General features: G+C 33.4%; 2 protein-coding genes and 1 non-coding gene across 5 annotated transcripts; 2 read left to right on the top strand and 1 right to left on the bottom strand.

The window, feature by feature from the left end:
• Positions 1 to 1,613: 1,613 nt before the first annotated feature.
• On the top strand, positions 1,614 to 6,209 carry LOC110818018 (putative serine/threonine-protein kinase PBL21). 3 transcript variants are annotated; one of them, XM_022046751.2, is made up of 8 exons: positions 1,615 to 1,770; positions 2,168 to 2,328; positions 2,463 to 2,504; positions 2,620 to 2,792; positions 3,028 to 3,217; positions 4,187 to 4,581; positions 5,025 to 5,372; positions 5,773 to 6,209. In XM_022046751.2, the coding sequence occupies exons 2-7, from the start codon at positions 2,232 to 2,234 to the stop codon at positions 5,325 to 5,327; spliced, it is 1,200 nt and encodes a 399-aa protein (XP_021902443.1). In that variant the 5' UTR covers positions 1,615 to 1,770; positions 2,168 to 2,231; the 3' UTR covers positions 5,328 to 5,372; positions 5,773 to 6,209. The 3 variants fall into 3 exon arrangements, with proteins under 3 accessions (XP_021902444.1, XP_021902443.1, XP_088065802.1); XM_022046752.2 differs by lacking the exon at positions 2,463 to 2,504 and having other exon boundaries at positions 1,614 to 1,770; XM_088209676.1 differs by lacking the exon at positions 1,615 to 1,770 and having other exon boundaries at positions 1,777 to 2,328.
• A 1,339-nt stretch (positions 6,210 to 7,548) lies between these two features.
• LOC110818017 (putative serine/threonine-protein kinase PBL11) lies at positions 7,549 to 10,283 on the top strand. Its single transcript, XM_022046750.2, has 6 exons — positions 7,549 to 7,796; positions 7,882 to 8,225; positions 8,707 to 8,842; positions 8,950 to 9,086; positions 9,185 to 9,308; positions 9,678 to 10,283. Exons 1-6 carry the CDS (start codon positions 7,727 to 7,729, stop codon positions 10,103 to 10,105), a joined length of 1,239 nt encoding a protein of 412 aa, XP_021902442.1. The 5' UTR covers positions 7,549 to 7,726; the 3' UTR covers positions 10,106 to 10,283.
• Positions 10,284 to 12,769: 2,486 nt separating this feature from the next.
• Positions 12,770 to 12,872, bottom strand: LOC148270526 (U6 spliceosomal RNA). Its single transcript, XR_015815924.1, has one exon. It is a non-coding gene; the product is annotated as a U6 spliceosomal RNA (small nuclear RNA).
• Between the last annotated feature and the right edge of the window lie 695 nt (positions 12,873 to 13,567).

Here is a 13,567-nt window from a genome sequence, read left to right as displayed (position 1 = left end):
AGATCGGAACAACTCAATATACATATCCAATTCATATTTGGTTAGATTTATAATCATTCAAATAATAACATATTAGTTGATTTACTCAATTTAATAGTTTATAATTCTTCTTTTTTTTTCTATAAAAAATTGTAAGTTCGGGTATTTATCAGCAAAAACAACACGTAAAAATATAGTTTGACTCGAACTCGTAACTCTTATAAAGAAACAAACGCAACAGCTATCGGACTAATTATTAATCATAACAAAATTAAAATTTTCATAGGATTACTCAAATACTCTTATCCCAAATTAGATATAAAAAGTGTGTATATATATATATATATGTATATACGTATACTGAATGAATTATACATAGAACAATTACTTTATTGTATTTCTTCTTTTAGTTTCATGATTAAAGTAAAAGAAAAACGATAAGGCATCATGTCAAAATTTGGCTTTCTTTCTGATTGGATACTTTCACTAATCTCGCTAATTATTAGCAAACCAAAAACACGTCTTGCTTTGCATTCAATTCATCGCCTTGACTTTTTAACCAGAAACTAATTATTTTTCTTAATACAGTGATTAAAACATAATTATTACCCAACAAATATAAATATATTTATATTAAATCTTCGAAATTTAATCTAAAAATAAACTAATTAGTGTTTAGGGGATTAATCATCTCTGGGGCAATAAGTGGTGTCCAGTTAAATCCAACCCAAAGAGGGAATATTCAGCTGTAAAAACAGTGTTGAGTTAACTATTTTCCCACCAACCAAACAGCAGATTTTCCTACTCACAAACCACTAACTACATATATATATATGTATGTATGTATGTATATAATATCATCGGTGATACGCGTTTTGTATATGGATCTTCTGTTTCTAACTTAGAATTAAATCTCGTTAAACACATGATGACTTTGTATTTGTGTGTGTGTGTAAATATATTACATGCAACATTGACGTTCATTTTGTATGTCTTAATCTGTGCAAACGCTGTCGTTTTAAAGGCCAACCAATCATTGGATTCCCCGGTATATTCAATCAATCAATCAATCAATCAATCAATCAATCAAATCCCCACTTGGAATATTAAAATCACGCGTTTTTCCAACCCTCGTCCTCACCGTTTCCCAATGCGCCGCTGACGTATGGAACACTCACTCTCTCAGTGTCAAAACGGTAAATAACGTAACTTCTCGAGGGTATAATGGTAAGTTCGTAGACACGGGGGACCGGAATCTTTAAATACACAAGTGGACGGAGGAGGGCGCGGCATGGGAAACAGAGAATTGAAAGCACGAAATAATTAATGCAAGAGAGAAAATTAAAAATAATATTAATTAATATTTAGTATTTTATTTTATTAATTTATTACAAAAATTAGAATTTTAAAAATTAAAAAAAAAATTATAAATTTTTTAATTTAAAAAAAAAAAAAAAAAAGTGAAGACCAACAGTGATGAAACAAAAGGCCAAAAAAAAAAGTCGTCATAATTAGTTGCCGCTTAAGGTGCTGCTTAATTTACTCTAAATAAAATAATAATAAATTAAAAAATGGAAAATAAAAAAGACGGTGAGAAAACAACATAACTGACCTTTTTAGCTAAATATATCTCCTATATATATATATATATATACACACACTGTGAAGAACAGAGATGGTGCGGTGTCGTCCCCGACGCGTGGTTTTCTCCCATTTGCCCTTCTCTCTCCCGCCTGATTGATATCTACACTTCCAACCTGCGAATTTGGAGCTGCTGCCTCCTGTATTGTTGTAATTATCGCCTGTCTTTCATTTATTTTTCTTCTCAAGCTTTGTTAATTTTTTTTTTTTTATATTTTGTTGTGTACATAGTTTTATTCTTCTTTTTTTATCTGTGGCGATCTTGTAAAATTTAAATCCGATTTTAATTTCAGTAAAATTCTGTTCGGTGGATTTGGGATCTTTAAGGGAATAGCTCGTAGATTTTTCTAGGGTTTCGCTTTCGTGATACCTGGGAGGAGAGAAGAGGAGAACTCGTACTCTTTTTCTCTCCAGTCTGGGCTTCGGCTGTGCCCTTTTTTTTTTATTCGAATGTTCTTAATTTTGTTATGCATCGTTTTGCGTTAACTGCGACATTATGTGTTTGGGAGATTTTGGTTGATCATAATATCGGAGCGTGATTTGGCAGTGGTGTCTGGTTTTCTTATTATTCTTGTGTGCGATTGCGGTGTGTTCAAGAGGAGACAGAAGAGATGAGCTGTTTCTCTTGCTTCGCTCCGCGCACCAAGGATATAAGGGTCGACATTGAAAGCGGCAGATCTAGTTCGCGACACTCCGTTGAATCTACAGGTTTCGTTATCTCTCTGTTTTGGTTGGCTGATGTATTTTTCTTTAATCTACTCGTGGAAATGAGAAGAATATGTTATCTGTTGCAGAATTGTTTGCATTTGTTTTATTGCTTTCATGGTGTTTGTTATTTTCAGCGTGTCCTAGTGAGAGGGGGAAGCAGAACCGTGTTGGTAATGGTGAGGATTTTTATATACAGAGGGGAGGCTCTGTATTTGGTGAACTTTAGGTGATAAGCTTGTGGTCTTGTTCGTTGAGGTGTTTAATTATTGTTTTCTTTTTCTTTTCGTTCAGATAATGGGAAGGGAGTTGCAGTTGAGGAGGAATGCATCCGAAATAGCACTGGTGGGGCGAGGAGTTTCACATTCAAAGAACTTGCCATTGCAACCAGGAACTTTAAGGAGGTCAACTTGATTGGAGAAGGAGGTTTTGGAAGGGTTTTCAAGGGTCGTCTAGAATCAGGACAGGTTATTTAGACACTTGCCAATTACTTTTGTCTCTCTCAAATTGTCTGTGGATAGGGTTTTTGTAGAATTTAATTGAAATTTGGCATGTAGTTCTCTGAAATTAATGTCTTTGGATTGAATGAAGTTATGTTATTAATTATCTTACCAATATTTTTCGGTGTTAATTTTGGTTTATTTCTTATGGTATGTAACCTTTAAAATTTTAATTTATGTTATTAATCAATCTTATGAGCAGATTGTGGCCATTAAGCAACTCAATCCTGAGGGTCTCCAGGGTAATCAGGAATTCATTGTGGAGGTTCTCATGCTGAGCCTATTGCATCATGCCAATCTTGTTACACTGATTGGTTACTGTACTGCTGGAGATCAAAGGCTATTAGTTTATGAATATATGCCAAGGGGTAGTTTGGAAGATCACCTTTTTGGTAAATTACTGTTGACTTCCCCAGTTGCTAGTCATTTTCATTTCGTATTGTAGCTTGTTCCCTTTTGCAGTTTTATTTCTTTTATTTTAAACTGCAAGAATTTTTGCTGATCTCGCTACACATTTTTTGGTTGGAAGTTTACTACCTTTTCGAAACTAATGTCTACTTGGTTAACATTAATCGTGGTTGGTTTCGTTTTTCCTGCAATGTTAGGAACAACCTAGGACAGGTTTATTGGATCATTTAAATAATTGCTTGAGCATGTGACATGGATATACATTGATCCATATCGGATAGTAGATGAGAAGTTGAAAAGTACAGATAACTGCTGGACTGTTTTGCACTAAGCTCTATAGCTATGTTGGGAGAGACTCCAAAACCAACAGATTTTATGCTTTTATGCAGACAGATAAGTAAATGGATTATCAGTAATAAATGGAATGCTCTCACTAGTTTGGGTACGGGCATTCCTCTTCATGTAGCCCCCACCTTGCCCTTGATTGAAATATAATTGTTCTGAAGAACAAATTGGTCTTTATGGCTTGATTTTGGAATTTAATTTATTTCTAGCTACTTTATAGGCATTACCAATCTTGTCCTACTACCATGATAGCAATGTACTCCGAAAATAATGATTACAATCCAGAACTCTTAAATATGGGTGTTTAAAGTTTCTTGTTCTCAACTGGATTGATGAGACCCCATGTGTTGAAATTTGATTTATTGCCTGCATTGATAACTTTCTTCTCATTTTATTAAGGATAGGTGAGATAGTTTTAGTATCCAATAGTCTTAGATCTTTTAACATCTATCAGCATACTTACCTATACAAGTCTGTTTCTTTTTGTTGAAATTCCATAATGTCCTCCCTTCTGCACTTGTGCTATCTGGTTTTATGTTTTTCCCTATTTTAAGATTATTTCAATTATATAATCTGAAATGATCAATTTTATTAACCATTGATGTTAGATCTTGAACCTGGTCAAGAAGAGCCTCTTAGTTGGAACACTCGCATTAAGATTGCAGTTGGTGCTGCTCGTGGTATTGAGTATCTTCACTGCAGAGCTAATCCGCCAGTTATTTATCGTGATCTAAAGTCAGCAAATATTTTACTGGATGATGAATTCAACCCAAAACTCTCAGACTTTGGACTTGCCAAGTTGGGTCCTGTTGGTGACAAAACACATGTTTCAACCAGGGTGATGGGAACTTATGGATACTGCGCTCCTGAGTATGCGATGAGTGGCAAATTGACTCTTAAATCAGATATTTATAGCTTTGGTGTGGTATTGCTGGAGTTGATATCTGGGCGGAAGGCTATAGATCTAACTAAAAGGCGTGGAGAGCAGAACCTTGTTGCTTGGGTGAGTAGGTCACTGTGATATTGTCCTATGACATGGAGGAACATGTCTATCTTTGAATCATGTAATGGGGGAACATGTCTATCTTTGAATCAACAGCTTCCATAAAACTAAAACTCCTTTACTTCCTTTTACTCTGATTTCTTTGTCATATAATTGAGGATGGTTTTCCTGAGGCAGATTGTTTGTTAGTTCTCCCCGTGTCCACAAAGTACACTCTGTGCATGGTAACCTAGTTTTATGTTGATCTTCTTGCATCTAGATTTTGGATGAGAGATTCATTAATACATCGTCGACTTGTCAATTAAATTCTTTCCTAGGTAATTATGTTCTAAAACAAGTTGATTACAACAAAAAAGTAAGACGAGGTAGAATTCCTAAATTAGTGATTTTCCATATATTGTTGTCATTAAATGCTAATTTCTAATTTATTTTTTCCCATGCAGTCTCGTCCTTTTCTCAAGGATCAGAAGAAGTATGGCTACCTGGTTGATCCTCTCATGCAAGGACGCTTTCCTCGTCGTTGTCTGAACTATGCAATTGCAATAACTGCAATGTGTCTTAATGAGGAAGCTAATTTCCGGCCTCTTATTAGCGATATCGTTATTGCACTTGAATATTTGGCAACCCAGAGTAACACCCCAGAATCTGTTGGAGCCAGCAGTGCCTCATGCTCATCGCCTAGACAGCCGCAGGAAAGGGGTGAACATTCTCAAGAACCCTGTAGAAAGCGTGTATCTTCTGCTTGAAGTTCCTTTCCTTTGGACTCAACCTGCAGAAGCACTCTGATGACAGTAAGTAACTCATGGTATTCTGTAGAAAGTTATTTAACTCATGATATATTACCGGCTCTTTAATGAAAAAAAGAAGAAACTAATTTTCTTTTTTCGGCAAATAACTGATATTACACCTAAATTACAACCTATGTAATATAAAAGGAAAATAAAATTCAGTGGTGATTTTATTTATTTATTTTTCCTTTTTCTTCTTCTTCTTCTTCTTCTTAACCATGTTATATATGGGTAAATTTTTGCATTTAAAATGTGGTTTAATTTTATTCTCTTATTTTATATTAAGATTGTTGTTGGGGTCATTGAACAGTACATATATATATATTTATATATATATATTTTCCTAATGGATAGCGAATATGCATTTTAAGTACTGGTGTTTTTCCCAATGATGTGGTTGCAGGTTCCTTGCCTCAACAGAAGGGAAAAAAAAATCTCCAAACTCGATCTTTTGCCGATCTATAATATATTTGCACCAAGCAGAGGGCTTATACAGACATGATGTAAAAGTATGTACATAAACTGGGTAGGAAATCGCGGTGGTGCCCATGGCTAGAAGCCAGCTTCATCGACTGTTTACCTAAATTTGGAGCCTGAGTCCAAATGGTGCCTTTGTTCATATACCTCCTAGTTGGCGGTTCTCATAGTTAAGAAACCTGTGGATAACTCCATATTTATTGATTTTTCTGGAGATGAAATTGTGTTTCGTACATGGAGCAATGTCTAGTGTTTATTTTTCTTCTCTCTCTCTCTCTCTCTTTAATAGAAAAGATGAACTAAAACAACAGTAGTAGGAAGTTGAGAGAAAAGGAATACAAAGTGTGATTCAGCTTTTTTTTTTTTTCTTCTTCTTCTTCTAAATCTCCTGATTTGAATTACTTTGTTGCTGCCTGCCTTTTTATTGTTTAGATTTGGTCGAGTGGTAGTATCAACTACCATGATTGAATGGTTTGGTATTGGAACATTCTAAAGCTGTTCCCACTGGTGGTGTTGGGATTCTGAACCATACAACGCCCGACGTATGCAACTGTAAGTAAAATTTATATTATTAGGAAAATGAATACGTGTAGATCGTGTTGCAGATACATAATTTCTTTTCGTATTTATGATTGACTGCCATCCTCCATACAAAGTCAATATGAATCTGAATATTAGAAAAACCATTATGTCTTTTTGTGAAAAGTAGACGTTGGAACACAACTGGATAAGACTTGCGAGTTCATACAACATACAAAATATTTATCTCCAACTCAACTTAATATTATTATCTTACTGACTTATTTTCTTTTACTAATATATGTTACTACTTACAAAATAATGATTATGATTTTGTATATGTATGTATCGTATGATATTTACAAAGCAAAAACTGTTTACAGATCTTTTTAAGGAAGAAATGTATTTATTCATATGATAATTACTCGTGTGTATATATATATATATAAGAGTCAAAGTCAAAGTCAAAAGCTGCTTTACCTGAATTTCAATAGAGAATTAAATTAGGCCATGAATTTGTAATTTTAAAATTTTATTAATTTCTTATGAAAAATTAAAATCACATTGCAATTAATTGAAATTCAGTAGGTAATAAATTTGATAATTTCAACAGACCGACCGACCGACCTGCCAGCCAACCAATCTTCCCGAGGACCATCTCGACGTGCATTTTACTTCCAGTTCTCACGAAATTAAATAATGATGTTCAAATTCTAGACTAGCATTAAATTTTCAATAACCATTATTATTATTATTATTATTATTAATGCTGTTTGACTAAACTATTATTTGTCAAAAATTCATTTATACACATATTATTGAAGTAAGATATTTCTAACTTGGGAACTCAAATACATTTGAGACATACAACTTCACAAAAGATATACGAGTGAATCAAAAATCGAATGTGTCACTAAATTTACACACACACGTTGAAAATTGAGTATAAAATAAGGGCATGTTCAGAGTCAGATTAAATATTTAAATAATAATATTTTATTATTAAAATTTTGATTATGAAACTAAATAATAATACTTTACAGAAAAATTAACATCTTGAAAATGAATTTTTCTTTTTTTTTTTTTAAAAAAAAAAAAAAAGGAAAAAAAATGTCTATCAGCGAAAGTCAAATTCCAGTGATTATTTTTGTATTAATTGCGGCCTGCTTACTTCTTTCTTCCTTCTCCTACCCTTCCTCGAACCCTCGCGCCAGAAACTATAATTATTTAAGAAAGAAAGAAAGAAAAAAAAGGAAAAACACCCATCACCTCTATCTGCAAAACAGTTAACCAGCTTTGATCCCGCTCAAATACTTACATATAAAAAGCTGCAAGAGTGAGAAAGTTTGGCTATAGCAAAAATGGGGAACTGTTATGGAACTCCCGTGGATAATCATAGCCCAACCATCACCAACCACCCTACCCCTGCAGGTATGTTTGCACATTATCTGTGTGTATATGTAATCATCAGGTGAATGTTGATGATTTCTTGTTTGCGTTAACGTTATAATTGTAGATGACGCGTTGAGGAAGGGTAAGAGAGCGAGCAGTGAGAGACGCGGAAGTGGGAGAAAGAGTAGGGAGGCGGAGGTAGAAAATTACGGGAGTGAAACGACGTCGTCGGTGGCTGAAACTGGGAAGATAGTTACGCCAAACTTGAAGATGTTCACGTTAGCAGAGCTCAAGGCGGCCACCAGAAATTTCAGACCAGACACACTCTTAGGAGAAGGTGGGTTCGGTCAAGTTTTCAAGGGTTGGTTGGACGAGAAAACCTACGCCCCCTCTAAACCCCGCGTCGGCATCGCCGTCGCCGTCAAAAGATCTGATCCGAATAGCCAGCAAGGTTTAGAAGAATGGCAAGTACGTAATTATCACCACGACGTGTGAATGTATTCTTCTTCTCCCCTCTATACGCCGTCAGTACTGTTAGTGCGTTCTTCTTGTTTTCCCACTTCTCTTGCCATTCCAACTTTGACCAAATCTCATAAATTATAATGATTTTGCTTTTCAAAAAAATCTCCGTATCACTAAACCACCTTTCTAATCGGCGATTTAGAACGCAGATTAGTAATTAACTTAAGATTAAAGATTAGAAAATTATACATTTAAGTATTCACTGACGTACAAGCTCACGTCATCCTTAATCACCGGCAACGTACAACAGTTTTCTTCATTTCCACGAAGGTGGTTGACTTTTGAACCGTGTGAATGAGATTGGTGAATGTAGTTAGTTTCCTTATACAATATTTTCAGTTGAAAATTTGAGTCATGCTTATTTTTTATAACTATATACCTACATATATATGTGTGTGTATATAACGAAATGCGTGGACGGACGCAGTCAGAGGTGAAATTTCTGGGGAAGTTTTCTCATCCAAACCTGGTCAAACTACTGGGGTACTGCTGGGAAGATCAACAATTCCTTCTCGTCTATGAATACATGCAAAAAGGGAGCCTCGAAAGCCACCTTTTTCGAAGTAAGAATCATATATATATATATATATATTATGTTATAAGAGTGTGTATTTTTTTGTACAAAATTTACAGTAATATTGTATATGTTTGTTCTTATAATATACGGCAGAGGGTGCAGAGCCATTGGCATGGGATACACGGCTAAAGATAGCGATCGGAGCAGGTCAGGGGCTTGCGTTTTTGCACACGTCGGAGAAAAGTGTCATTTACCGTGACTTCAAGTCCGCTAACATTTTACTGGATTCAGTAATATATATAATTTTTTACCTTTTCTTTTTTTTTACTTTTTACTTTTTGTAAATTCCATTATCCTGATTTAATTATTGCTAATCATGTTTTGACAGGAGTTTAACGCTAAACTCTCAGATTTTGGGCTCGCAAAACACGGCCCAATAAATGGCAACTCGCATGTCACCACGCGAGTCATGGGCACCTGTGGTTATGCAGCCCCTGAATATGTTTCCACAGGTAAAAACACACGTACAATTTTAAACCTATGTAAGTATTAATATTTATACATTGTATAAAAATATTTTTAAATATAATATTTTTTTTAATTTAAGTATTTTTAAATGTGAATGTAACGATAATAATATTATCATGTGATTAATTTTTATTATCTATTTTAATAATTTATATACTAGATTTTTTATTATAAATTATGAAATAATATTTTTTTATATTTTTACGTAATCTTTGTTAATAAAAGAATAATTATAAAAATTATACCATATAGGTAGCGCATGATACATATAATATATATATATATATATAGTTACTATCGGAATTTATTTGATCCGATTGGACTCAACCCGATCCGACCCATTTGTTTGGCAGGCCACTTATATGTGAAAAGCGACGTGTATGGTTTTGGTGTGATGCTGCTAGAAATGTTAACGGGCTTGAGAGCTTATGACCCGAACCAGCCCATTTCCAAGTACTTCTTAGTGGACTGGGCCAAGCCTTCCTTGTCCAACAAGAGAAAGCTCAAGAAAATTATGGACCCTACCCTGGACGGTAACTACCCTATCGCCGCCGCTTTACAGGCCGCCGAGCTCGTACTACGCTGTCTTGAATCCGACCCAAAGAACCGCCCATCAATGGAACAAGTAGTCAACACTCTGCATCAGATCAGGGCAGTCAAGGACAAACCCAAACCTTCTTCTTCTTCTTCGTCTAGTCGTCAGGGTCAGCCCAAGCACCAACCTCGTCTTTCTAACCGCTCCCCGCGTCAGATACCCGCCACCAAAGGTCGATTACCTTAGCACCCTCGGCATGTAATTAATACATACATATATATATATATATATGTATGTAGCGTTGTGTATCTTGTTTGTGGGAAGAAATATATTAGTGTTACTTCCTGTTAAATTCTGGACATTAGCGCGAGTAACATCTGTTTCAAAGATTGAAATAAGAAGATTGAAAGTTGAATTATGTTTATGATTATATCTCCCCAGGTAGCGACAGAAAGATGATGATTTGGGTGGAGTGAGTAGTAGGGTATTGAGTCCTGGGTGGGTCAGTCATCTAGGTCTTATCCTAATTCTGAAATAAGCCTAACCGACACAAAGCAAAAAGTTGGATATATAAATAGCAACAAGAATCATTATAATGATTTGTTCATATACATTTATATATGTATATATATATATATATTGTATGCCTGTAAGCAGAAAGAAGAAGATGGTTGGCATGATTGAACGTAGTGACCTAACAACTAAGAACTCTCTTTCACTTTCCCCTGTTCTTGTCAAAACTATTATTATATGGTTTATAGCTACTGCAACGTCGTTTTGGGATGGTTCTTTTTCTTTTTTTTTTTCCTGAGCACTTTTAACAGAGAATTTACCTGCATTTCCAACGTTTTGATTGTTAATGGTTTCTGATAATAACCCTGATGTGAAATTTCTAATTTAAGCAAAAGTTTCTTTACCCACTTCTTCTGTCAACAATTTCATAGTTGAATCTGGGTCATTCCTAATTCACCAAAAGGCATCCCTCAGATGCCCATCTCACCTTTTTAACCACATACATATAAAGAAATGTAAACATGGGTAACCTCAAAAAGTATGAACACGATCACCTTTATATCTACATATAACAAAGCAATCACTTTAGTTTTTGTTGGTGACAAAAATTTGAGGGTGTGAGGAAGAAAATAAATGTGAAAGTAAGAAGAGGGCTTCACATGAGGCAGGCTTAGACCTTTTTGAAGAAGAGAGTGGTGGTGGGGGGGAGTAGTCTCCTTTTTTGGTTTTAACACATGGGTGTGAACAGCAAAAACCAGGCAGCTCCTTCTATGCCAATCATCATTATATCATCAATCTATATCGCCTTTCTTTTTCTCTACTCAACCTCCTTCAAATTAATCTTTTGCTTTTTCTTTTTCAATTTTTGGTTTTACGAAGATCCCAGTTTTTACCCGCAAATTTTTTGTATAATCTCTTAATCAAATTAAATTATTCATAATCCGTGGCGAGTTAGGATCTATGATCATGTCGAAAGACATAGTTAATATATAATAGATAAATATTTTTATACTACCCTTGATTGATCTCAAAAAATAAAACGAAAGAGGTTAGATTAGCCGAAAGATGATTATTGGTTCAATAACTTTACAATGTAATCTTACTTTTTCAGTATAAGAAAAAAATAAATATCAAACGTTACAGCGCTGAAATAATTCACAATATATTTTTTAAAAAAACTCGAATGAACTTTAATAAAAGGGTATTTATATACGGAAACCGACGCATAGAAATTTTCTTAATTTATTAAATCAATAATTTAATTGTGTTAAAATTTATTTATAATTATAGTTTTGGGGTGTTGAGTTTTCAAAAAAGATGAAATGGAAGTCAAGTTTGGTCCATAATAATCACACACAATCAAAACCTTCCTCCATCATCAAATCATTCTCCTTTTTTTTTTTTTTTTTTCTTTTGGAAAATGATTAAGCCAGCGGGCATCATTACATACACCACAGACATGCAAATATTTTAATCTCTGAAAATTTTAAGGAACAAAGTTTGAAAAAAAAATGGAGATTTAACTTTTGCTGTAGCACCAGATCCCACGCAGGCACACACCTCCCTATTATATGCTCAATTCTGTATGTATATATATATATATATATATATACCATAATACTTTTAGAATAAATTAATTTTATTTGTGGGAATGTACTGTAATCTGAATCAAATATTATATATATACATATATATATATATATGTAGAGTTTAAAATGGTGTTATGATAGGTAAGAAAATTAGAAAGTGAAATCAGTGGATTGGAAAATACCCACTTTTAGAATATATATATATATAATTTTTATATCGACAGTGTAATTATAATATAATAAAAAAATATTATCTGATATTTTTATTAATAAAAAATAGTGTGTGAATTTAGAAAAAAATTTAATTATGTTCACATGCTTTCGAAATGTGAACTTTGAAAAAAAAAATATATATATATATATATAAATTTAAGTTCCTTAGTCAAATATAATAAAGGAACCCCGCGGGGGGGGGGGGGGGGGGGGGGGGGGACCACACGCGGGTTTTGTTCCTGAGAAAATGAAACGACGTCACTTAGAGTGATAGCGACCGCCCACGTTTTTTCTTTGCTCGTTTTCTTGTCTTCTTCTATTTTTTTTCTTTCTGTCGTTTTTCCTTCTTCTTCTCCATTCCCATGTCTCACTGTCTGCGTCTGCATCTAGAAATTTGCTTCTTCTCAACCCACTTCGATTTCACACGGCACTTAAATATACGAATATAAATATATAATCAATATACAATAAAACAATATTGTTAATTAAGTAAAGGCAATATGAGAGTATAAGGTTTCCCTCATTTTCTTTTATGAGTAAACTATGTTTTATAGATAATATTTCAATCTGTGATCTAATCGCGTATTTTACGTGTAACGATCTGTTTTCTCGAGTTGTACGCGTCGTTTTTATGTAAGGATCGTGTTAATTTTCTCTGTATTGTTCAAAATTTTCATTAGATGTCTTCGAATTGATAAAGAGATGACACGTACAAATTAAAAATGTGAGTTGTTATATTATGTATTTAAAATATAATTATTTTAAATAAAAAATTAATTAAACAAATGTAAATTAAAAAAAAAAATGAAAGAAAAAAGGTTTTCCTAAAAAGAACAGAACCGTATTTATGACATTAATTGGGGGTTAAGTTAACGTTAATTATATATAAACATCATTAATTAAGGCAAATACTTTTTATAATTTATTAATATCGTAGTCCTTCTGAAAATAGGTGACACTTCACCCACATTACCTACTTAGGGAAGTAGCAACTTATCCCAAGCCTTTTATAATTAAGGATAACAAATGAATTATTATTATTAATTAATCTCATATATCAAAACTTAAATTAGTCCTTAAAATAAAACTATGTCTTATTAAAATCTAAAATATTTTATATGTAAATATTTTATCACAAAGCATGCCTATTTTTCGATATCTAAAGTTTTATACTTCCCCGAATACACTTATTGCATTTAAAAAAAATAAAATAAAATTTGAATTTGAAATGAATTTATATAAATATCTCTGTGTTTGCGTCTTTTCTGCTACGTTTAATAAATTATATAATAATTTAAAATCATGAAATATTATAATCACGTGAAATTAAGATATATTGCTTCTTATCTTACATATTCAAACTACTAAATAAATTACGTATTGAAATCAAATA

This window comes from Carica papaya, chromosome 1 (assembly GCF_054855325.1).
Source record: "Carica papaya isolate Zhongbai chromosome 1, ASM5485532v1, whole genome shotgun sequence".
Lineage (NCBI taxonomy): Eukaryota > Viridiplantae > Streptophyta > Magnoliopsida > Brassicales > Caricaceae > Carica > Carica papaya.
This window is presented reverse-complemented; position numbering and strand designations above follow the sequence as displayed.